This window comes from Psammomys obesus, unplaced genomic scaffold, assembly GCF_907164565.1.
Source record: "Psammomys obesus unplaced genomic scaffold, mPsaObe1.curated_primary_1811, whole genome shotgun sequence".
NCBI classification, from domain to species: Eukaryota; Metazoa; Chordata; class Mammalia; order Rodentia; family Muridae; genus Psammomys; species Psammomys obesus.
Window position 1 is genome coordinate 1,708,200 of NW_026596466.1, and position 25,847 is coordinate 1,734,046.

General features: G+C 48.7%; 1 protein-coding gene and 1 long non-coding RNA gene across 2 annotated transcripts; both read left to right on the forward strand.

Annotated features, from left to right (window-relative positions):
• Window positions 1-224: 224 nt before the first annotated feature.
• Rbak (RB associated KRAB zinc finger) lies at window positions 225-10,103 on the forward strand. Its single transcript, XM_055598684.1, has 5 exons — window positions 225-295; window positions 1,468-1,525; window positions 6,290-6,416; window positions 6,720-6,815; window positions 7,761-10,103. The coding sequence occupies exons 2-5, from the start codon at window positions 1,511-1,513 to the stop codon at window positions 9,587-9,589; spliced, it is 2,067 nt and encodes a 688-aa protein (XP_055454659.1). The 5' UTR covers window positions 225-295; window positions 1,468-1,510; the 3' UTR covers window positions 9,590-10,103.
• Window positions 10,104-16,977: 6,874 nt separating this feature from the next.
• Window positions 16,978-17,929, forward strand: LOC129670208 (uncharacterized). Its single transcript, XR_008719140.1, has 3 exons — window positions 16,978-17,049; window positions 17,166-17,285; window positions 17,641-17,929. It is a non-coding gene; the product is annotated as an uncharacterized LOC129670208 (long non-coding RNA).
• Window positions 17,930-25,847: the final 7,918 nt, after the last annotated feature.

The window sequence follows — 25,847 nt, forward strand, 5'->3', positions numbered from 1 at the left end:
CCCTGGCGGCGCGAAGACTTCTGGGACATAGAGTTTCTGCGCACCTCCTGGCGAGAAAGGAGAGCCTTGGCACTCGGGCTTCCGGAAAGATGCTGAGCATGCGCGTCTCGGCCTGCGCGTGTGCTCGTGCATGCGCGCCGCCCCTGCGCCGCCCTTGACTTCCTGCGGGTCCGGGGTTGAGGCTATCTTCCCTCCCCGAGCTTTCGCTTCGCTAAGCTGGAGTCGCCGAGCCTGCGGGGCCGAGGCCGGAGCTTCGGGGTCGGCAGCGGACAGGGGCGGCGGGACCGCCCGCTCGGTGAGGCCCGGGGGCGCGGATCGGGGCCGCGGGAGGGAGGATGGGCCTGGCACCCGGGCTCCCCGCTGTCCCCAGCTTGCGGGGCTCGGGAGGGGCGCGGGGGCCGGGCCGACAGCGGGACAGCTGCACCGCTTGGGGCTGCGTGGACCGTGTGAGGACCAAGTGTGCGGGCACTGCAGGGGTTCGCAGCTCCGGACTCCCACCGTGTCACTCGGCGCCCGGCAGCACCGGTACTCTGCTTGTTATCCCTAGTCTAGCCTTGTAGCATCATAACGGTCCAGTGCAGCAGGTCTGCTTTTGCCTCCGCGCGTGGAGGAAGGCTGAGTCTGCGGTGGCGGGAGACTTGATCGAGGTTGTGCAGGGGTTTGTTGATACGAAGGCCATTGTTCTCCAGTTCCTCCCTTTACTTACTCCTTTTTCAGCAGTGACAAGTTTAGTTGGATACAAACCGACATCTTTTTCTTTCTTTCCTTCTTTTTTCTTTCTTTCTTTCCCTTCCTTCCTTCCTTCCTTCCTTTTCTTTCTCTCTTTCTTTCTCCTCTTCTTCATCTTCCTCCTTCTTCCTTACTCCGCCTCCTCCTCTTCCTTTTGGTTTGGTTTGGCTTTTGGTTTTTTCAAGACAGGGTTTCTCAGTGTGTCCTTGGCTGATCCTTGGTAGATCAGACTGGCCTTGAACTCACATTTCCGCCTGCCTCTGCCTCCCAGGGTGCTGGGATTACAGGTGTGTACCACTGCGCCTGGCTCCCATTTTTTCTTTTTTTATGTTTTTATTTTAGAGACGGACTCGCTGTGTTGCCCATGTTTTTCCGGCACTCTGTGATCCTCCTGTCTCAGCCTCCAGAGAGTTGGGGCTACCAGTATGTCTCCTCACGGAACATGCACCCAAATATGTAGAGCTCAGGTTCTCCATTCATGTGACATGTTTTCAACAGTTTCAATAGGAAATTAGAAAATAAGTAACCTTTTTGCACCTTTGCCTGTTGATAAAAAGAAAGTGTTGTGTTCATCATGGAAGTGTAGCCCATCCAGCTGCCAGCTGTTGGACTTGGGTGTGTGATTCCTTGCCGTCTTCCGTGTCACCTCTTGGAAGTGTTTGTAGGCTGTGATTTGATTTATCGGTTGCCTGTGTAGACCGGCTAATCCCCGATTTCAGTGACCTTTCCCTCCCATAGGTCCACTATCAGCGGTGTGTACACTTTCCAAGAGCAGCAGAAAATGAGCATGGCAAAGGTGAGTTTTACCTGGTTTGTACTTTCTTTTTTCCTCACTCCTTTGTAATGTGTTTGGGGGACTTACGAGGTCCGTTCTTTAAAATGGTATGGAGGAAGAAGTAAAGGAGATTGTAATGTAAAATGCAGCCTTCGTGGCAGATTGTCATGGGCTGTTGTGTTGGGCAGTCTGATAATTTTAGGCTAATGGAGTTACTTGGCAGTGTTAGAAAAGAAGAAGAATATCCATTCTGTCACCTGCAGCTACTAGTGGGAGATGCCATTTTTGTTGCTTCTGGGTATTAAATATTTCCCAGGACTTGGACATTTCCTTTAGTGAAGTTGGGGTGATTGTGGACAGCGTTCCTAATAACAACATTTGAGCCCTGTGTTCTTGTTAGGTCTATACGCAGACCCTCAGCTGCCCAAGAACTTGTTGTGTAACATTTTTTCAGGAACCAGAGGTCATAAGCCAATGTGATATATTTTCATCTTTACTTTTTAAATCTCAAGAGTAAATTCCAGACTATGTGTTGGCTTTTTCTTTGTTCGTCTGTTCTCAAAACAGGGTTTCTCTGTGTAGACTTGGCTGTCCTGGACTTGCATTGTAGCCCAGGCTAACCTTGAACTCACAGCGATCCACCTGTCTATACCTCCCTGAGTGCTGGGATTAAAGGTGTGTGCCATTATGCCTAGCTTGGTACCATTTTTTAAAGCAATTTTTCAAAACTTTATTTAGTGTGTGCCCACGTGTGCATGTGTGGGGCGCAGCATGTACCAGGTTCACATGAAGGTCAGAGAACAGCTGTGGGAGTGAGTTCTCTCCCTCCATATGGACTCAGGGGTGGATCCAGGTTGTCAGGCTGTGTGGCAAGTGCTTTTACCCACCAAGCCATTTCCCTAGTGCTACCATGCCGACATCACTCAAGAGAGAGCCAGAACAGGTTCTGAAATAATAGTCAGTGTGCACTGTTACAGCACTGGGAAAAAGAGCCGCTTCACGGTGACGAGTGGCTGCTTAATCTAGGGGACAGTGCAAGGGCATGGGGGGCAGATCCAATTGGAAGAGTCTTGTCCACAGAACCTTACCCACCTAATTATGAAGTCACACATAAAATCATACAGTCTCATCCAAAGAATCATAATCTCATCCATAGAATTAGTCTTGTACATAGAATCGTAGTCTCATACATAGAATCACACTCTTATACGTAGAATCACAGAGTCTCATCCACAGCATCATAGTCTCCGTACATAGAACCACAGTTTTGTACATAGAACCACAGTTTTGTACATAGAATCACAGTCTCATACATAGATCATAGAGTCTCATACATAGAATTGTAGTCTCGTACATAGAATCACAGCGTCTCATACATAGAATCATAGTCTTGTACATAGAATCATAGAGTCTCGTACATAGAATCATAGTCTCATACATAGGGTCCTAACATGGCATCTATGGGCAGTATGCACGCGTATGGTACACAGACACACATGCAGGCAAAACACTCAAACATAAGATGGAAATTAAGCTTTCTTTCATGTATAATTTAGTTGTTGACTCGGGTTTTCCTGATGCTTGTCTTTATAGTGCTCCCTTAGCGGATGATTCTTAATGCTGTGTTTACATTTGTGGGAGGAGTTTTCTTCTTTGGGTACTAGAGATGGCATCTGGACTGTCCCCTCGAGGCAAAGAAAGAGACGCTGTTACTGTAATGCAGCTGCACTCCAGGGCCGCCTGTCTGACTCACCGCCTTTACAGAGGTGATGGCTGCAGAGTCTGGAGGTATAGGGAGGCTACCTAACGGCTTAGCTGCCTTTCCTGCTGCTGTAACACGGCCTAGAGAGGTGGCTTAGCGGTTAATATCTGCTGCTCTTCCAGAGGCTCCAGGTTGATGCCAGCACCCACATGGTGACTGACAACCATCTGTAGCTCCAGCTCCAGGCAATCCGACACCGTCTTCTGGCCATAGGCAGTATGCATATAATACATACATGCATGCATACAGACAGACCGACAGGGAAAACATTCATAAAATAATGACGTCTTTAAAAAACTACTCTAATGGCAAGTGTGCTGGTACATACTTTTAATTCCACCACTCAGGAGATAGAGGAAGACAGATCTCTTGTGAGTTCAAGGCCAGCCTGGTCTACAAAATGAGTTCCAAGACAGCTAAGGCTGTTACACAGAGAAACTCTGTCTTCAAAAACCAAGCCAAAACAAAACAAAAAACCTCTGATGAAAGCAGTTTAAGAGAGATAGGCTTGGGCTGGAGAGATGGCTCAGAGGTTAAGAGCACTGGTTGCTCTTCTAGAGGTCCTGAGTTCAATTCCCAGCAACCACAAGATGGGTTACAACCATCTATAATGAGGTCTGGTGCCTTCTTCTGGCATGCAGGTGTACATGCAGGCAGAACATTATACATAGTAAATCTGAGAGAGAGAGCGAGCGGGTTTATTTTGGCTCGAAGTTCCAGGTTGCAGTCCATCCCAGCAGGAAGTCAGCAGCAGACACTTGGAGCAGCTGCTCACACTGCATCCCCAGTCAAAAAGCAGGAAGCAGTGAAAGCTTGTGCTCGCCTCATCTTTTCTCTGTGTAGCCCAAAATAAGCCAAGGGAATGAAGCCTCACACGGTGGGCAGGCCAGCTGACCTCCCCTAGAAGGCCTAGCTATCGCCCTGTCTCTCCAGTGACTGGAGTCTCAGCAAGCTCATCACTGAGATTAGCCCGCATACCTGATGAGAGGTGATGCGTTCACCAAGGAGGCTAATCTGCTCAAATTAGGGAAGGAAAAAGCCTGTCCACTGTGGGGAGAGTTGAGTGTGTGCCCTGGTGTCTGACAGCCCTGGATTGGATCCGTATGCCTGTTCATCCCACACAGACCATTGTTTATCTCGCACTGAATGTTCTCTTGGAACGGTGCATGTGTGATCATATCACACATCAGGCCAGGGAGTCCTGTGTGTCACTTCTCAGTCAGCCAGTCGCCCCTTGGAAGCCAGGAGCCCCATGACGGGACCCTGAATGGGCCCTGCTGGGGAGGCTGCCATTTGCTCTGCCTGTGCACCAGCGGCCCTGTGTAAAGTGGCCCATAGCTGTGGGCTGTCTTGTCCAGAGCTCTTCTCTGTACCTAGAAGGCATCACTGAGACCTCCTACGATGGGACCTGCTTCCGGTGTTCTTAGAAGAATGGAATGTGTTTTCTGTTTCTTTTTTTTTTTATATGTGTTTATTATTGCTGTGTTAATGTGTGTGCCTGTGTGAGTGTGTGCCCATGTGCATGCAGGAGCTCACCGAGGCCAGAAGGTGTCAAGTCTCTGGGACTGGAATTACCAGACCAGTCAGTTGTGGTGCTGCCAAACATGGGTGCTGGGAACTGAACTCGGGTCCTCTGCAGGGGCCTCTCTGAGCCATCATGCTGGCCTCTGGGCTTTGGTTTTTGATGGTGGAGATTACCATGTGTGGTTGGTTTGCTGCTAATTTAAAGCTGGCGCCACTGCCAAAGCTGCCCTCAGGAGAGCACCTCCTTCATGCCTTTGCACCTACTTTCCTGCCCAACCTTTACGAACTGGCACTGTTCCAGTCTGCCTTTCCTTAACCCCGCTTTTCCTCAGATATCTTATTCTAGTACCAACCCTGGGCGTTGAGTTCTTCTTCTGTTGTTTTTTGTTTGTTTGTTCGTTTTTAATCTTACATATTACCACAAGAAAGGAATGTTTGCAGTGAAACTTGAAATAAACGCAACAGGTACAGTTGGCCTTGCAAATGAAACATGCAGAATTCAGAGCCGAAAGCCAGGGCTGGCAAGAGGACTCAGTGAGCAAAGCTCATGCCGCCAAACCTGACAAGCCGTGTTTGAGCCCCGACCCCACATGGCGGAAGGAGAGACCCGCCTGCTAGTTCTTCTCTGACCCGCACACAGTTGCTGCCACACACGTGCGGAAATCAAGCTAAAAATGGGCAAACCCAGCAGGGGAATGAGAGAAAAGGGGCAGGGCGGGGGCTGTGAGTATCCATCCCGCCATGAAAGGACTCAGAAGGACCGCCAGCAGAGGAGACTGAAGACGGTGACAGTCTGACGGATGGGTGCATTTGTTACATATGTGAATGTCTCCTCCTCGGGCTCTAGAGAGCAGAAATGGTGTTTTGCATATCTTACAGCATAACCCAGAATCCAACTGAAAAATGGGGACTCAGCTGTTGCAGAGGTCTCAGTTTCATTTCATGTAGTGTGACAATATACCCTAAGAGAGGCAGCCCACGGAGAGGGTTTATTTGGCTCGCAATTCCAGGTTCTGGTCCATAATTCTGAGGACGTCAGCAGCGGAAATGTTAAGAGGCCATATTGCATCCCAGTAGAGAGCAAAGAACACTAAATTCATGCATGCATGCTAGCACTCAGCTTGCTTTCTCCACTCTTAGATCATGCAGGATCTGTGTCCAAAGAACAATGCCAGCCACAATGGGCCGGCCTTCCCACTTCAGTTACCATGGTAAAGACTCCCCGACAGGCCAGCCTAGTAGGCCAAGCTCTTATTGCAACCCCTTTTCCCAGGTGTGTCTAGATTGTGTCAGGTTGATGGTTAGCTGTCACATCAGAGTCCTGGCTGTGCTTTTGTAGCACGTTTACAGTGTGGTTTGTTTCCTTCCAGGCTCTGTCACAGAAGTAAGGTGTGCATTGTTCGTATACCTTACTTTACTTGTGTCCCCACCTGGGGGGTGGGGAAAGCTTGCTCACCTGGGCCTTGTGTGCATCTCCTAACTGTGACCTATCATTGCAGGGTCCCCTGTCATTCCAGGATGTGGCTGTGGACTTCACACAGGAGGAGTGGCAGCAGCTGGCTTCTGAGGAGAAGACGACGTACAGGGATGTGATGCTGGAGAACTACAGCAACCTCGTCTCCGTGGGTGAGGACCGCTTGCTTCCTGAGTACTGTAAATGTGATGATCTGTCTTTGAGTTGAAGGAACGAGTGCTGAGACTTGTGTCCTTGGGCAGATAGCACTGGGTATTTCTCTACTGCTCCGTGAGAGGTTCTGCTTTGCCCACCTGTGGCGCCTCCAGCGTGTCAGGTGTCCTAGCCGCATCCCCATACACAGAAGGCTTTTAATCGGCAAACGGGGGACGTTGTGTAACTTGAGGCGCAGCTTCCTTTCCCATGGTGGTTGTGCAGTCAGTTAGTCCAGACCCTCCTCCTCTTCCTGTTAACAGGGTATGACGTCACCAAGCCAAACGTGATTGTTAAGTTGGAGCAGGGAGAAGAGCCGTGGACGGCGGAGGGCGACCGCCATACTCAGAGTCATTGGGGTGAGTGAACAGGGTGTGGTCCTTTTTAAATTCATTGATTTTGTAGGGAAGCTTTTGAAACCTGACAATTTAGAGCAAATGAAATCCAGACATACAGGGATTTCTTTGTATTCAGAATTAAGAAAAAAGATGGTGGAGGGCAGAGCTGGTGGGAGGAAATCTAAGTTGTGACGTTGAAAGGACACTGAAGGCCGAACGGCCAGTGAGCAGCCGCTGGGTGTACGAAGTGTTTGGATGTTGGCTGTGGGACTCGCTTCAAATGGGAGGAACATGGGGACCTCTCAGGATGTTCTGACCGTGTGCCACGGAGAAAGGCAAAGATGTCACTGGGTGTGGTGGCTCAGGTCTGCAGTCCCAAAACCCCAGGGAGTTGAGAATCGCTGAAAGTTGAAGGCCAGCCTGGTCTAAATAAAAAGACATAATTTTAAATAAAAACGAAAGCACAGGTTTCAGAAGTGCCGAGGTGTCGTCCTGTGTGACGGGGTGTGGCCATTGTAAAAGCAGAGGTGTCCTCGTGTGGTGACGCACTACCATGCAATAGAAGGGGGGTGTTTCTCCCAAACCTAGACTGTAGTGAAACATTTCTTTTTTCATATTTCCCCGCTTCCCTTTGCTGTGAGTCCCCACTTCTAGCTAGGTCTAGCGCCCTCAGTAACTTCAGTACTGATGCTTTCTGCTCATCATTTCTTAGGTCATTTTCATTTTTCTGTCAAAGTTGTGAATATAGTATTCATAAAGTCACTAAGGTGCTTGCTTCGGTGTAAATTTACTCTCTCCTCACTTAGAGTGCCCACACACTACATATTTAAATCAAAGGAAGAAGAGACCTGTGCATCCATAATAACTTTTGCTCACAGACTGTCCCTAAATAGGACACTCAGGCACCACCCTGCTCCTGTGGCTTGTGTATTCATGTGTCATTTGTCCACTCTTCCTCCGCTCTAGAAACCAGTAAAGCAGTTAACCTCATAGCAGGAATCCAACAAAGTGAAGAGAAACATCTGAAGCAAGTTGATGATCTCAACAGCCAACAAGCTGAGAAGGGGGGTGCGTGTGATAGCACCCGCAGCCTGAAGCCGCACCTCAGCTCCGCAAGCGCTCACGGTTGTGTCTCCTGTGGGAAGCCTCTGGAATGCACTACAGAACTGATTAGTAGTGATGGGAGCTACGCAGCACGAAAGCCCAGCAAGTGCGCCGAGTGTGGGGAAACACGCAGAGGGAAGCCCGACCACTTTAATCAAGGTGGAGACACCTCTTCCCAGCAGGATGAGGGTCTTCTGCAGACGGTGGCCATTTTGGAGAAACCCTTTGATTACGAGTGCATGGAGGCCCTGGGCAGGGAGCGCATCTTCGTGGCTCAGGAGGGCGCTTGTCTGGCAGAGAAGCCCTATGAGTGGGATGGCGCTGGACCGGACTTCATCCCGATGTCCGATTTCAGTGCCTATCAGAGTTCACAACTGGAAATGAAGCCCTTCGAGTGTGCGCAGTGCGGGAAGTCCTTCTGCAAGAAGTCCAAGTTCATCATTCATCAGCGAGCGCACACGGGCGAGAAGCCTTACGCTTGCAGCGTGTGCGGCAAGGCCTTCAGCCAAAAGGGGACCCTCACCGTCCACCGGAGGTCGCACCTGGAGGAGAAGCCCTACAAGTGCAGCGAGTGCGGGAAGACCTTCTGCCAGAAGCTGCACCTCACGCAGCACCTGAGGACGCACTCGGGCGAGAAGCCCTACGCGTGCGCCGAGTGCGGCAAGACCTTCTGCCAGAAGACGCACCTCACCCTCCACCAGAGGAACCACTCGGGGGAGCGGCCCTACCCGTGCGGCCAGTGCGGCAAGTCCTTCTCCCGCAGGTCCGCCCTCAGCGACCACCAGAGGACGCACACGGGCGAGAAGCTCTTCCGGTGCGGCGAGTGCGGCAAGGCCTACTACCGGAAGTCCACACTCATCACCCACCAGAGGACGCACACGGGCGAGAAGCCCTACGAGTGCAGCGAGTGCGGCAAGGCCTTCTCGCGGGTGTCCTACCTCAGCGTGCACTACCGGAGCCACCTGGAGGAGAAGCCCTACGAGTGCGCCGACTGCGGGAAGGCCTTCAGCCTCAGCTCGGCCTTCGTCCGGCACCGGCGGGCGCACGCCGAGGGGGAGGCGCGCGCCCCCGAGTGCGCGGGCTGCGGCGGCGGCGGGAAGCCCCTCCTCCAGGGCGCGGCCCCGGGCGCGCACCCCGCCGGGCCCGACGGGGCGAACATCTACGACTGCAACATCTGCGGGAGGGCCTTCTCCGACCTGGCCGGCTACACCGTGCACTACCGGGGCCACTCGGACGAGAAGCCCTTCGGCTGCAGCGAGTGTGGGAAGACCTTCTCGCACAATTCGTCCCTCTTCAGGCACCAGCGGGTGCACACCGGGGAGAAGCCCTACGAGTGTCGCGAGTGCGGCAAGTTCTTCTCGCAGAAGTCGTACCTCACCATCCACCACCGCATCCACTCGGGCGAGAAGCCCTACGCGTGCAGCAAGTGCGGGAAGGTCTTCTCGCGGATGTCCAACCTCACCGTGCACTACCGGAGCCATTCGGGGGAGAAGCCCTACGAGTGTAACGAGTGCGGGAAGGTCTTCTCCCAGAAGTCCTACCTCACCGTGCACCACCGGACTCATTCAGGGGAGAAACCTTACGAATGTAGCGAATGCGGGAAAAAATTCCACCACAGATCGGCCTTCAACAGCCATCAGAGAATCCACAGAAGAGAGACTATGAATGCACTCACCGTGGAGAACCTCTGACATCTCAAAAACAAGCAAACATTTGGCTATAGTGACTATTGGAAGTCTCATAGGCAGTCAAGGACGGACCTTTCCCCCAGTCTTTATGTCTGTGGTGCTGGGAATTGAATCCAGGGCCTTTTGCATGCCGTAGAACTTCTCCCCTGAGCTGCCCCCCTGGGGTTCACAAGTTGAGCGTTTGTGCTCTTGAGTGAGAAGTCCTAACACAAAAACCATTTTGACTTGAATTTTCAGAGAAGAACCTGCAAAAATTCAGCAAGACACAAACGGTGACTATATCATTTATGGGACACTAGGTAATTTTTACAGGAGTGATACTTTTAAAGTATTTAATATTTATTTTTGATTTAAATTGTATTTACATATCAGGGAGACTTGCTAAGAAATGTCGCTGAGGTGAATGTGTAACATATCTTGGAAACTTATGCTAAAAGCCATATTTCTGATGTTAAAACAGGTGTCTATAGAAAAGATGCAAGAAGCTATCAGTTCCGAATAAACTTATAAAATGAAATTATAAGGCCAGGAGTTGATCATAGGATGACCAAATACGTGGCATCTCTGATGTTCTAGAAATGTAATTTAATAGTAATTCTATGCAGCTTTTTTTTGCAATCATGGCTTTGAATAGTTTGTGAAAACATGGTATTGAGTATTAGAATGACAAAGTGTTGCAAGGGGATGGATATATTGGTGAAATGTTATAAATAGGAAAGTACATAATTTTCTATTCAGAATTTACAAGTGGATTTTTTTTTGTTTTGTTTTGTTTTTGTTTTTTTTTTTGTTTTTTTTTTTTTTTAATGCTTACCAGTAGAGTGGTTTTTGTACAAAAAAAAAAAAAAAATTCAACTGGAATTTTTAAAGTACAATTTTTAAAAAATACTATTTTGGTAAACTGTGCTGTCTTAGTCAGTGTTCTGTTGCTGTGAAGAGACACTGTGACCAAGGCAATTCTTACAAGGGTGAACATTTAATTGGGGCTACTTACAGTTTAGTCCGTTATTGTCATGGTCGCAAGCATGGCGGCACGCAGGCGGACATGGTGCTGGAGCGGGACTGAGAGTTCTGCATCTGGATCCACAGGCAGAGAGAGAAAGATACTGGGCCTGGCCTGGGCACTTGAAACCCCAAAACCTACCCCCAGTAATACACTCCAGCAAGGCCACACCTACTTCCACTCCCTAGTGACCAAGATTCAACCATGAACTATGGGAGCCATTCCTTTGAAACCACCACATATGCAAATATAATTTAGGGTTGCTTATATCCATTTCACCAGAAGAGTGTAATGCAGCATAAATATGGCGTCACTTTTGTTCATTGCCGCCCGGTTCCAGGGCTTTAAACCAAAGTATGCTTCTAGCAGACATCTTCTGCTTGATGCTTTTTGGCATAATCCCTTGCCACGAGTTTGGCCGCCTACCATTCTCCACGTGAGAATCCTGAGCAAGCAGTTTAAATCAATGATCATGATTGACTTCTGCTTGCCAGCCAGTGGCCTCTCATTGCCCACAGTAGATCTGTCCCGAGACCGCCCGTTAATACTTGAAGCAAGATAGTCCCAAACCCTAAGTTCTGTGGTTGTGCAGCACTTTAATGTGGTCGCTCAGAGAGCCGCTGAGTGACCGGCAAGAAATGACCACAGTGGAGGATCACTGGACAAAAGGATGACTGACAGCCCGGTGAGATTTCTTCAACACTCCACAGAATGAAGTCAGTTTAAACCTTGGGAACTGCCTGCTGAGGATAGAGACAAGAGGATACGGAGTTGGTCAAGCACGCATGAGGCCCTGTGTTTGGTCTCCGGTGCTCCCCTCCCCAAAACATAATTCGCTTCCACTTAGTGTCTTTGCACTGTGGTGGACAGCCCACGCCACAGATAGACTGCAGAAAGTCAGGCTTGAGGTTGGGAGGAGGCGTTCCCGGAACTTCATTACAGAGGTTGCTTGTTCTGTAAATGGTGATCATATCCACCCTACTCCAGGAATACAGAGATAGCTGAGTATTCCGAAAGCTAACAGTCTCATGAAGAAAACACGTGTGAAAAAATATTTATCATCTTAGTGCAGTGTGGAGAAGAACCTCCTTAATAAGACAAAGGGAGACCAGCAGCTACAAGCGCCATTCAGAGCAGTGCGATATTGCCAGTTTCATCCCAAATGAAATCTGCTCTAGTGCCAGTAATCTTACACAGCATTATACAGAAAGACCTGGAGAACAAGTGAGGGGGAAAAACAACAAGAAAGGCAGAGATCTGTAAAGGAGTAGGGCTTTCATCTGGCACGACCCTCACATAGCACATTCCAGGACATGTTTAGATGTTGGAGTTACAAATTCGGGTTATAAACAATGAAGGAATTGAACAAGGTCCTTGCATACAAGGTCATTTTGTAACACTAGAGTTTAAAAAAAAAAAGCATAAATTATTTTGAGAGCAATGCCTGTTCACAAAAATTCCCAAGTACATAAGGAAAGATGCATTTTCAAGAATTTTACCTAGAAAAAAAATATGAGCACACAGTAGGGTGTCTTGTGGCTTTCAGGAGACACTTGGGGAGATGGCAGTTTCTCCTGTTAGCCCACATGTAGTGGCACCTCAAAGTCTAGCTTTTCATGGAAATGAACAAACTGAATCTACATCTGCGCAAGCAGTTAACAGTTTAATAGTTACCAATGCTAGTTCGTAGAGTAAAACTGTGGCTGCCGGAGAGACAGCGCCACAGTTCCAAGTGTGTGCTGCTCCTGCAGAGGACCTGAGCTTGGTTCCCAGCATCCACACGGTGACCCGGCCCACAGGTCAGTCAAACGAGACCCTAAGAGGGGGTGAGAATGGGGTGGGACAAGAGATGTGAGAAATGAAGACCAAGACAGTTTCTCTGATCAAGGTCTCAGCTTATTATTTTTTCTACATCCTTTATATAGGCAGGACGAAAGGAATGTAATTGCCTTTGGCAGGGTTACTAAGTGACTAGGAATCACAGGATGACCCACCAGAGGAGTCACAAGATGTGCTAATGATGGTTGTTTGGAAAGTTCCTCAGAGGTGTTACTTGGGAAGCACAGAGGGGGGAGGAGGATTTAAGGTGTTTAAGGAAGATGACCTTATTGCAAGCCCCAGGTCAGCCAGGAATGCACTGTTGTATCCAAGCAGTAGGCCATTAAGCCAGGTCAGGGCAGATGCCAAGAATTCTGGGGGCAGCAAGGTGCCAGAAGGCCCCCCACACGGGGTGGCTCACAGCCACCTGTAACTTCAGGTCTGTGGGCACCTGCAGTCATGGACACACACACACCACGATTTAAAAATCTGAAGAGGCAGAAGGAGGCGTTGACCTCGGCTTGGGTGACAAGAGCGCATATGCACTGAGCCCCTGCATCAAGACAGAATAAAACAATTTCTGCTCAGCAATGCTGAGCCACTATAAAACCATGGATATTATAGCATAAGAGCAAACTGACCGTGAGAACAGGGTATTACACGGATCCTGGAGATGTGTGTCACCTGCCTTACTGTGGAGGCAAAGATGTTCACTTCCGTTTCAAGTTCTGTCAGTTGTGTATAATTTAACAGCAGTAAAAGCAAGTTAAGGTGGTTTGTTTATGAAAACAAAAGGGTCGTATGTGGTGATCCCAGCCATTGGAGGCAGGGGCAAACAGGTCAGCTTGATCCACAGAGCAAGTCCCAAGCCAGCCAGGACTACGTTGTGGGACCTTGCCTCAAAAACTGTAAGAGATTTTTGGGCTGGTGAGATGGCTCGGTGGTTAAGAGCACTGGCTGCCCTTGCAGAGAACCCAGGTTCAATTCCCAGCACCCACATGGCCACACACAACTGTGATTTCTAGGGGATCTGGCACCTTCACACATACATGCAGGCAAAACACCAATGGACAGCAAAATGAATAAATCTTTACAAAAAAAATTAGAGATTTTGTATCTTTAGTGCAGGCAGTGTTCTAAGCAAGACTGAGAAGGCATTAAAGCATAAAAATTTAATTTGGATTATACAAAATTGAATTTGTGTTTATCAAGATACCATTAAGAAAGCGGCGGAAGAGAGGGAGGGGCAGCAGTGTTTGCTCATTCCTGAGAAGCACTTAATGCTCCTAGGGGGACTTCATTTGGGAATCTCCTAACCTCCTGTGACTCCAGTTCCGGACCCCCCAGCTCTGGCCTCCCCGCTCACCTGCACGTACACGCACACAATTTTAAATCGTTTTTAAGTGAATAGGATGGACTGGAGAGGTGGCTCAGCAGTTAAGAGCCCTTGCTGCTCTTGCAGAGGACCAGAGTTAAGCACCTGTGATGGGTGGCTTCCAGCCACCTCTAACTCAGCCTCCAAGGGATCTGACGCCCTCTTCCGGCCTCCACGGGTGTCTGTACCCCTGTGCACAGCACAGACAAAATTGAAACATTTTCTAAGTGACTAGGAAAGCAGACAGCCTGGATATTCTTGCAGTTCAGTAAGGGAAAGGCGTCGGGAAACTTTTTCAGTGAGGAGCCAGTTAGCAAACACTGCAGCGTCCATGCTTTTACAGCTGCCCAGCTTTCTGCTTGCCAGCGACCCCGAACAGCACACAGACAACTGTGTGTGGCTATTTCCCGCTGAGCCTCTGTTCACAAGCATGTGGGCAGTGAGAAGCAGGCCCAGAGAACCTGGTTTTCTGGCACTTTATTTGGAAGACTAAAAGAACAGCTCCTAATCAATAAAAGGAGAGAATGGGTAAAAGATATGGTCATCCATACACCAAAGGAAAAAGGCACCGATATAGCAATACACATGTTAAAAGATGGTTAATTAATAATCAAGGGAACATAGATTAAAAGCCAAACCGCCGAGGGCCGAGAGAGGGTTGCAGTATTCCATGACATGAACCTATGGTGGAAGGAAGAAAACAAACTTCTAAGAGGTCCTTCAGAGCTGCACACACAAGTATGGCACACGTGTGCCCACACTCACACCCCGCACACAATCATCGAACACACCTGTTCACTGAAAGAGTTAAAATGGGAGACACAAAAAGCATTAGGCATTTGCAAGAAATGTACTCAACAGGGACTTTCCAAAGATCAATATTTATTTTAATTTGTGTGTGTATTTGTCCTGTGTGTATGCTTGTGTGTGAGTGTGAAGGTACTTTTGGAGGCCAGAAAAAGGTATTGTGTTCCCTGGAACTGAAGTTAGAAGCAGTTGTGAGCACACTCCCATCGGTGCTGAGAACAAAGTTCATTCCTCTCCAAACGCCACAAAACACCTAGGCAGCGCTCTGGCCTGCAACAAGAGCCTTTGCCTTAGAGGACAAATGATGAACAGCTTCGGAAAACTGACACTTTAAGTTAAGCATGTATCCTTTTACTCAAACCAGGCAGAAAGCACACACACACACACACACACACACACATCCTTTTACTCAAACCAGGCAGAACACGCACACACACACACACAGAGGCACACACCACTGCGCTAGAGATACACATAGCATGAAACTTCAAAAGAAAAGAATCCCAGAATGCTCAAGGCTCACACACAGTAGAGTGAACAGACAGAAGGGTGTGTTTGCATTGTGGAACCCTGTTGCACAGTGGCAGGGGATGGTGCTGAAGTCCCAGCCGTCGCAGAACGGAGCAGAGAAGCCCAGACGCAGGTAGGCACAGGATATGACTCTGTGACGGATTAAGGGGCGGGGGGGGCAGGACACCCGTGCAGTCAGCGTCACACTACTTGGCATTAGCGGAGGCCTATCGGGTTATGTGGCTGCTTCCCGAGGTTGCCTTTTTCTAAGTGTGCTCTGCACGGCGCGTGTCTCTGCTTGTGTGTGAAGAGAATTTTTAAAGCCACAACTGGCTAGCGCTTGTCCCACGCCCCTCACCCTGCTTTTCTGATGTCTAGCAATTAGCCATGTGTCAGGGTGGTGAGTTTTTATGCCTCTGGGCATGACTCCCTCGTCATGGGCACCTTAGCTTTGGTGGTATCTACTATGATTCCTTGCGCTGTGTCCTTGAAGCTTACCACCATGGTCTGTCTTGACTAAAATAAGGAGCTAATGTTTATTCTTTTTGTTTTCTGTCAACTGCTTTTTTTTAAGACAAGTTAGCCTTGGCTGGCCTAAAATCCACTATGAAGACATGCCTGTGCCAGGCATGGTGGCGCCGGCCTTTAATCCCAGCACTCGAGAAGGCAGAGGCAGGCAGATCTCTGTGAGTTCAAGGCCAGCCTTGCTAACAAAGTGAGTCCAGGACAGCCAGGGCTACACAGAAAAACCCTGCCTCAAAAAAAAAAAAAAAAAAAAAAAGACTAGGCTGACCTCAAACTCACAGATTCACCTGCCTCCAGTGCTGGGATTAAAGGTGTGCCCCACCATGCCAGCTTATGTCCATTTATTACATTTATTCTGTGTATGTATGGGGATGGGGATGTGTGTCTGTATGAATCACTTCATATTTCCGAACTTTGAAAACCTTCATATTTCTAAAATTTTAAGACTGACCTCCCTTGGGAGTTAATATAATAGTGTGCTTGATTTGATGAAGGATCACAAGAAATGTTGAGGAGACCTGCAGGGTGGTTCCGCCAGTAAAGGCTTCAGCTGCCCATCCTGGCAGCCGGGACTCAGTCCCTGGGGCTCACACGGTGGAGGAGGAGAACCAGCTCCTGCAAACTGTCTTCTGACCTCCACACTGGCGCCAGGACACACGCAGGCTCCCATACGTAGGTACGCAAAATAAATTAAAACGCATCTAAAGGCGCTCAGGCGGCCAGTGCGGGCCACACCTGCCTGTAACCCCAGCACTGAAGTGAGTGGAGTCAGGAGAACAGCTGGGGCTGGCTGCCTGCCTGCTGAGCTGAAAGGCATGCGCTGCAGGTTCAGAGACCCTGCCCACGGGAATAAGGTGGAGAGTACAGAGCAGGCTATCCGAATCCGTCCTCCGGCCGCTTCGTGAACACACACGAGAAGACGGAAGGAGGAAAGGACAGATTTTGTATGTGCAAAAGGGACAGAGAATGGACAGGAGCAAGGGACCACGATCCACCAGGGTTCTGTCAGTAGTGCTGGTAGGGCCTGGTCTGCAAAGGACCAAAGAGCAAAGCCAAGGCCTTCTCCAGGACCGTTGAGCAACCGTGCCGAGACGTATTTCTCAGCGGGAGGGTGTGGCCAGCCGGTGGAGAAGGCTCGGGACAGTAAGGAGTGGGTGTGGTCTTAAGGGCACCGTTATTGCCTAAAGGGCCAGGCTCGCGGTGGGCGTGCCTGGCTTGGACTGGGGGGGTGGGCAGAGCGAGGGGCTCGGCTCGGTCTCGAGGGGCGTGGCTCTGGGTGAGGGGCGTGGCCAGCACGTGCTCGCTGGAGCGAGGAGACCCCATAGTTCCAGAGCTTCCCCAGCGCCGCAACTGTCCGCTCGAGACAGTTCTAGGGCAACTAGAGACGGTTGACCAGGCTGAGGGCTGACTCAGGGCACCTCGGAAGTAAGAAGGCGAGCCTCCCAGGAGCAGAGATGGATGGGCGTGTTGTGCAGAGGCGGGAAGGAATAGAGGCCACCAGGGTAGGGAAGGCCTCTGACCGACAGCCCGTTCTTTTGCAGCGCCCTGTCCCAGGGTCATGTGGCCATCCCTGTTGCTGCTGTTTCTGCTGCTTCCTGCTGCCCATGGCGCCCCCCACCCGGCTGCGGACCTACAGGAAAGCTTTCCAAGCGTACTCGAAGGTTTCCACCGCCCTGTCCTGGGTTGGTGGGTGTGGCAAGAGAGGAGTTTGAGGACCTGCAGGAAGGGGAAGAGGCAGTGATAGGCAGAGACCGGTACAAGGACGGAATAATGACAAGGATGCAGAGAACTGGGCGGGTGGTAGAGAGGAAGCCAGCTTGATGGGCGCGGTCTAGGGTTGGTGCCCAGCAGCACCCTTTGGACCCCCAGGAGACCCGCTCTGCAATGGGGATAGTTGGGCTCCACTCCTATGGACTCTAGCGCCTCCCTGGGCATGGCCACAGCACAGGGACCCTGGCTGGGGAGCTGCCCTCCCCGCCCTCACTCCATGAAGCTAAACTTGTCACTCCTCGTCAGAAATCCAAAGCGAAGGAGACAGAGGCCTGTGGAGAGAGGACAACCCGTCGTTCGCTGGCTCCCGCTGTGCTCCTGGCTCGTGAGGTGGCTGCTGTGTGGTCCAGAAGCTGGGGACGGGACTCGTGGCCTCCTGAGGGTCTGCCAGGCACAGGGTTGGGAGTCGCCCACTCCTCCTCCCCAAACCCTCTTCTTGTCCCTCCCGGGCTTTTCAGCTGCTGACGGGGCTGGGGGTGGATACCAGTGCCCTAGCAGGGGACAGAACGTGGGTCTCACCGGACCCACCTGCAGCACCGCTTAAAAATAAAAGTTATTCCTTCAAGCTGATAGTGCGCTTTCCTTTTGAGATCAGTGCCCAGCTCCCGGCTGACCAGGTCCTCCCAGCTTTGGACCTGACATCCCCAGGCCAGCCTGTGCCTTTGTTATTTCTGACCACTGCAGCTGGTGACTGGCCCTTAATTCCCCACACTGGGAGGCTCGGCTTTTAACCGGGACCTAAAAAGAGGTTGCTGAGTTAGATAAGGTAGGGGTTTCTTGCATTTGTTTTGAGTCAGGACCTCGCGGTGTAGTCCAGGTTGGCCTGTAACTCTCAGTTCTCCTGCCTCAGCCTCCCAAGTGTTGAGATTACTGGTGTGCTCTGAAATGACCAATTCACAGATGGCCGCATGAAATAACATTACAGCTGAGTCTCCTAGTAACAGTTGTCTTGTATGTGTGTGGGTATGTGGGTATGTAACATTGAACCTAGGATCTCATGCATGCTAGGCAGACTCTCTACCTCTGAGCCACACCCCAGCCCCTCACTGGGGGATTCTAGGCAGGAGCTCTACCACTGAGCCACACCCCAGCCCCTCACTGGGGGATTCTAGGCAGGTGCTCTACCACTGAGCTACACCCCAGCTCACTTTCTCCATCCTCATTTTGAGACACTCTCACTGAGCTTTTCAGCCTTAAAATGGGTGAGCCTCCTGCCTCAGCCTCATAGAGTTATAGCCCTGTGCCAACAGGCCCAGCTCCTATGAGATATTTGATAGGGAATGTGAAGGTGGAGTCTGTACTCCATGGGACAAGCCCTGTCACTGGAGTTTGTCACTGATGTCATCCAAGCTGTAGATCAGGCTCCTCATTCCAGCAACAGATGATCCATGAGGTTTTAGGGGTTTTTGGGTAGCTACTGTCTGTGGCCAGAGTTCACCTGTCCGTGAGCTCCTGAGCCCAATTCTGTGTGGAGCTGAGAGCTCTCATACAGACAGGGGTGGATAAGGTGGTGACGGCCTGAGGACAAATCCATAGAAAATCCTGTGTTCGACAATGGAGTCTTAGCAACAGCCCTGCTATGAGCTGTTCGTGTGGAAACCAGTCCGTAGGACACTCCCAACAGTTGCTCAGTGTATCTGTGACACCTGTGCTTGGTTGAGCTGAGGAGTCTTTGAAGCCACGGAAGAGGTTCCATTCCAGCTTCTCATCTTCAGGACCCGTCTTCACGATCTAGAATAAAGCAGGAGCTTGGGGGAAGAAGAGGATGCACACAGATGCCGGGGCCAGCCTCACAACAAGCTGGAGGCAGGTTGTCTCACTTTCACTTCCACGTAACTATAAAATACCCTGACAAAAGCAGCTCGGAGGAGAAAGGGTTTGGTTTACCTTAGACTTTCAGATCATAGTCCATCACGGTAGAGAAGTCAGCATGGCAGGAGTTAGTCATCTCACAGCCACAATCAGAAACAGAATGCAGTGAATGCATACGTGCATGTGCTCCGTTCAATTTCTCCACGATCGTACAACCTGCATAGGGAATGGTGCCACCCACAGTGGGCGGGACTTCACACCTCAACCAAGACAATCCCACACATACATGCCCACGGGTCAGTCTAATTTAGATAATCCCTCATTGCTTACATGTATGTGTGCCTGTGTGCAGGATCAGCAGAGGTCAGAAGAGGGCATTGGATCTCCTAGGACTGGAGTTACAGATGGATGTGCGTCACCATATCATTACCGGGCACTGAATCTGGGTCCTCTGCAAGAGCAATCAGTACTCTTAACTTCTGAGCCAGGAGATCCCGAGACTCTCTGGAGTGATTCTAGGTGATGTCAAGTTAATAAAAATCAGTCACACAGGTATTTCAGAGATGACACCATTGTTACGTATACACTTGGTGTCCCATCCAGCGGGGAGTTCAATGGGTTCCTAAGGAGAGGTGAAAAGAATGGTGTGGGACAGAGACAGGAAGAATGGAGGCCCAGTCAGTTTGTCCGATCAAAGCCTCATTTATTTGCAATTTTTACCCAACTTATATAGGGAGAAGGCAGGAAAGGGGGGAGGCTAATTACGGCTGCAGGAGATAGCAAGAGTGCTTTCATGGCTTGACTATTGCACCTGTAAGATGCCGTCAGGATGTTTTCTTAAGATATCTCACGGATGCTCTAAAACTAACAGACGGATGTTCTCATAAATCTATCACCCATGACCTAAGGTCCTAGATAACTCTTCCACTAATTGGCTTTAGGTCTCCACTAAATGACCTTTGCTCACCATTTGGCTTTGGCTTCGGTAAATAGCTTTGGCTCCTGGCAACTTGGGACTGGGCTATTGAACCCATTTCACACTGGCCGTTATCCCAGTGGTCTTGAGATGGATGTGTCCCTCAAATTTTGTGAGTTGAAATCTACTCCCAATATAGAATCAAGAGGTGGAGACTGAGATATGGTCTGGTCATAAGGGTGGGGCCATCAGGAATTCGATTAGTGCCTTTCTAAGACCCTCAGGGCTGGAGAGACAGCTGAGCAGGTCAAGGGGCTTGCAGCCAATCCTGACAACCTGAGCTCAGTCCCTGGGGTACACGTGCTCGAAGTAGAGAACTGCCTCCTGAAGCTTGTCCTCTGACCTCCGTGGGAGTGCGAACGTACAGAAACATATAAACGTACACACACGTACAACAAAATAAAGTGATAGAAAATGCCCTAACCCAAATTTTGTAATGTGAGGAGACAAGTGTCTTTCCCTTTTTCTTCCTCCTCGACTGAGCTGCCCTGGAGAGAAGCCCAGGTCCCTGGAGGATGGTAGGGCTAGGAGCTCGGTAGAGTGGCTGGGACACTGTACTCCGCCCCGAAAGCAGGGACCCCTAGCGGTGGTTTTGTCGCTGTGGGGTGCTGAAGTAGAGTATGTAGATTTGGCAGCTTATATAAATTTTCTCCCTGCTCTGAGGCTGGGGTGTGAGGTCAGAGTACAGCATAGTCAGGTTCTGACATGGACGTTTCTGATTTCTTTGGAAACTCAGTTTTGTCATGTGAATATGTTCTTTGTTTTTGTCCCAAGTGTAGGATGTGGGAATGTTTCTCCCCCTCGGGAAACAGCCCCACAGAAAACATCCCCTGTGAAACGGTGCATGATGTTTGTCAGATGAAAACTGCCTCATGGGAGGATAAGCTGGAAAACATCCCCGTGTGGATTCTGAGGAGGGATAAATAGAAGGCCACAGGGAGTGAGAGAACGCTTTTGCATTGCTACGCTTTGCAACGGCTCAGATCTTTCGCTGGTCTTTGCAGAGACATGCTCCCTAGAACTATTTGTGCTGCTTTGGAGGTGGACTTGCATTGTTTGGGCGGAATGTCGTCACTTCTGAAGCTTCTTCAAAGCTACTGCTTTGCTGTTTGACTAGATGGCTGGTATCCTGCCAACTGAGTTTGGTAATCCCCAAGGACCCATCAACCCTTATCAGCAGAAAGTAGCCCAAAGAGGTCTATGGCCCCTTTCCCTACTAATCTCCTGCTTAAGGTTGGGGGATTGGAAGGGAGGTTGAAATGGTTAAGAAACTTAAAGTAGGTGTTTGAAAAAAAATTCTAAGCCTACAAGGTTCTGTTGAGAGCTTCCACGGTGCAGAATATGAATACAGAAACTCTGGGATTGCTTTTGCAACATTATTTTTTACTCATGTGTACGTGCGTGAGTATGAGCCACAAGTGTTCGGGTGCCCGAGGAAGCAGACTTGGGCATTGGATTGCCTGGAGCTGGATCTACAGGTGGTTATAAGCAACTCATTGTGGATGCTGGTGAGCTTAGGTCCTCTAGAAGAGTAGCAAGCACTCTATCCACTGAGCCAGAGCCCAGTTCTGTGACAACTGCCTTTGGGAGGACGCTGATACCTTCCACGAGATGGTACATCCTAATCACACCTCAAAGACTCCACTCTCCCACCCAGGAGCGGCAGGTGGCTCAGTGGGTTAAGTGCTTGCCACAAGAATATGAGGAACTGAGTTCAAGTCCCCAGTGCCCACATGAAGTTATGTGTGTACCATATACACATGCGATCCTAGAGTCCCTCGGGGGTGACTGCATAGGAGACTCCGAGGAAGTTCACCGTCTAGCTAGCCGGAAAACAAGAGAGTCTCCACCTCAAATGAGGCGGAAGGTGAATTAGGGTGAACACTGAATGCTTTCCTCTGTCCTGCACATGGGCGCTATGGCATGCCCACACCAACAGCATGCTGGCATGCAGGCAGGCACGCACTCACACACACATGCACAAGCCTGCTCCCCTCTGAGACTGCATTTCCTCCTCTGTAACTGGAAAGAGGAAGTGATCTCCACAGGAGGATTCCTGAGCCCTTCAACTGTCACATTTGACTAAGGCCTGTAAGGACAAGGGGAGAACACTCCAGCTCTCTCAGCCTCGAGGCTGCTATGGCAGGGTGGGAGATAAGGACCCAGTGTCCTTGCCATGTGCCCACCCAGTTTTCACATCACCACTTGTTGAAGATGCTATTTTTTCTCCACTGTGTACTTTTGGCATATTTTTTAAAAAATCAGGTAGCTGTGGTTATGTGAACCTAGACATGAGTCTTCTCTTCTGTCCCACCAATGGATAGCTCTCTTCTGACAGTGCCGTGCTGTGGCTGTTGCTGTGATTCTGTCCTATAACTTGAAATGTGGTATGGTGTTGCCTTCACAATATCCTTTTTGTTGAAGATTGCTATCCAGGGTCTTTTATTTTTATTTATGTGCTGAAAGCCATTTTGATTAGGATTACATTAAATCTGTAGATTGCTTTTTGGTAGGATGGACAATATCAGCTCTCTCTCTCTCTATCTCTGCCTCTCTCTGTCTGTCTGTCTGTCTCTCTCTCTCTCTGTGTCTCTTTGGTTTTTTGAGGTAGGGTCTTTCTGTGTAGACTTGGATGTCCCTGACTCGCTTTGTAGACCAGGCTGGTCTCGAGCTCACAGTGATCTGCCTGCCTCTGCCTCCTGAGTGCTGGGATTACAGGCGTGTACCTCTGTGCCCAGCTAACTCTTTCAACCCATAACCATGGAAGACCTTTCAATCTTCTAGAGTCTTCTTCATTTGTTGTTGTTGTTGGTTTTTTTTTTTTTTTCCTTCAGGTCCTCCTGGGCCCAGATTTGTTGTCTCTGTTGTTCTTCTTGTGGAGCTCCTGTCCCCTCCAGGTCCTTCTATCCCTCCCTCTTCTATAAGGCTCCCTGCACTCTGCCCAAAGTTTGGCTGTGAATCTCAGCATATGTTTCAATTCCATCCTGCTGGATGGAATCTTTCAGAGGACATCTATGGTAGCTCCTGTCCTGTTCCCTCTCTTCAACCACTTCCAGTGTCTATGTTATTTGCCCTTCTGAATGAGAATTAAGCATCCTCCCTAGGATCCTTGTTCCTTAGCTTCTTCAGGTCTGAGGATTGTAATATGGTTATCCTGTATTAAGTGGCCAATATACATTTATAAGTGAGTATATACCATGTTTGTCTTTCTGGGTCTGGGTTACCTTACTCGGTGTAATATTTTCCAGATCCATACATTTGCCTGCAAATTTCATGATTTCCTTGTTTTTAATAGCGGAATAGTAATCCATTGTGTAGATTTACCACAGATTCTTTATCCTTTCTTCAGTTAAGGGACATGGGGTTGTTTCTAGTTTCTGGCTATTACGAATAAAGCTACTATGGACATAGCTGAGCAAATGTCCTTGTATGGTGGAGCATCTTTTGAGTATATGCCCAGGAGTGGTATATAGCTGGATCTTGAGGTAGAGCTGTTCCCAGTTTTCTGAGAAAGCCCCAGATTAATTCCAATGGGTTTGTACAAGTTTATAATCCTACCAGCAATGGAGGAGGGTTTCCCTTTCTCCACATTCTCTCCAGCATGTGTTATCCCTTGAGTTTTTGATCTTAGCCATTCTGATAGGTGGAAGATAAAATCTCAGAGTCATTTGGATTTGCATTTCCCTGATGACTAATGATGTGGAGCATTTCTTTAAGTGTTTCTCTGCCATTTGAAATTCCTCTGTTGAAAACTCTCTGTTTAGCTCTCTACCCCATTTTTAATTGGATTATTGGGTTTGTTTGTGTTTAACTTCTTGAGTTCTTTATGTATCTTGGATATTACCCTCTGTGGGATAGAGGGTTGGTGAAGATCTTTTTCCCATCTATAGGCTGTCGTTTTGTTCTGACTACAATGCCCTTTGCTACAGAAGCTTCTCAGTTTCGTGAGGTTGTTGGTATAATGTTCTTTTGGAATGTATACACCTTACCCTTGTTCATTCAAATGCTGATTTCTCTCCCCCACTCTCTGGTTTCAATCCAGACATTGCATTGTGATACTTATTCTAAGCATCACCTGTCTCAACTTTGTGTAAACATGCCAAAATAAAACAACCAGCCACAATGTTGAGCAATAGAGAGGAAGGAGTAGGAGGGAGAGGGGAGGAGAAGCGGCAGGAGCAGAAGCTGGGAGAGCAGAGGCTGGAGGAGAGGTCTTGGAACGACGTGGAGAAATGAACCAGACCTAAGATATCACTAAAAGGAAGTTTATTGGGTAAAATCTGAATGGTAGGAACTATGAGGACTTGGAGGTTTAGGATGGAGTAGCTATTGCCCAGCATTGTGTTCTAGGTTAACTAAATAAATCCTAGTCTCTGTGTGGTGATTTGGTTAAATAGCTGTTTAGGATTAACAGCAGCTTTACTAAAAGATATTATCAATAGTAAATATTTAACACAAATTACAACATGAGGTCCCACTTACTAATTGTTGATCTTAGAGCCTGTGATGTTGGTATTCTGTTCAGGAAGTTGCCTCCTGTGCCAATGAGGTCAAGGCTTTTCCCCACTTTTTCTTCTGATAGGGTTAGTGTGTCTGGTTTTATGTTGTGGCTTTTGATCCACTTGAATTTTAATTTTGTGCAGGGTGATAAATATGGATCTATTTGCATTTTTCTACATATAGACATCCAATTAGACCAGCACCATTTGTTAAAGATGCTTTCTTTTTTCCATTGTATGGTTTGGGCTCCTTTGTCAAAAATCAGGTGTCTGTAGATGTGTGGGTTTATTTCTGGGTCTTCTGTCTGATTCCATTGATCCACCATTCTGTTTCTATGCCAGTACCATGCAGTTTTTATTACTATTGCTCTGTAGTACAGCTTGAAATCAGGGATGGAGATACCTCCAGAAGATCTTCTATTGTACAGGGTTGTTTTAGCTATTCTGGGTTGTTTGTTTGTTTGTTTGTTTGTTTTTTGCATGAAGTTGAGAATTGTTCTTTCAAGGTCTGTAAAGAATTGTGTTGGTATTTTGATGGGAACTGTATTGAATCTATAGATTGCTGTTGGTGAGGTGGCCATTTTCACTATGTTAACCCTACTGATTCATGAGCATGGGAGATCTTTTCATCTTCTGATATCTTCTTCAATTTCTTTCTTCAGAGACTTGAAGTTCTTGTCACACAGGTCTTTCACTTGCTTGGTTAGAGTCACACCAAGATACTTTATGTGGCGTTCGATGTGTGATTTAAACTTTAGTAATGTTTCTTTTACGAATGTAGGTGTCCTTGTGTTTGGGGCATAGTTGTTAAGAACTGAGATACCACCTTGGTGGATTTTTCCTTTGATGAGTATGAATTATCCTTCCCCATCTCTTTTGCTTAATTTTGGTTAAAGTCTATCTTATTAGCTACTATAATGGCTACTCCAGCTTGCCTCTTGTGTCCATTTGCTTGGAAAACCTTTTCCCAGCCTTTACTCTGAGGTAATGTCTATCTTTGTTGCTGTGGTGTGTTTCTTGTATGCAGCAGATTGATGGATACCGTTTTTACATCCATTCTGTTAGCCTGCCTTTTTATTGGGGAGTTGAACCCATTGATGTTGAGAGATATTAATGACCAGTGGTTGATACTTCCTGTTATGTTGGTGGCAGTAGACTGTGTGTGT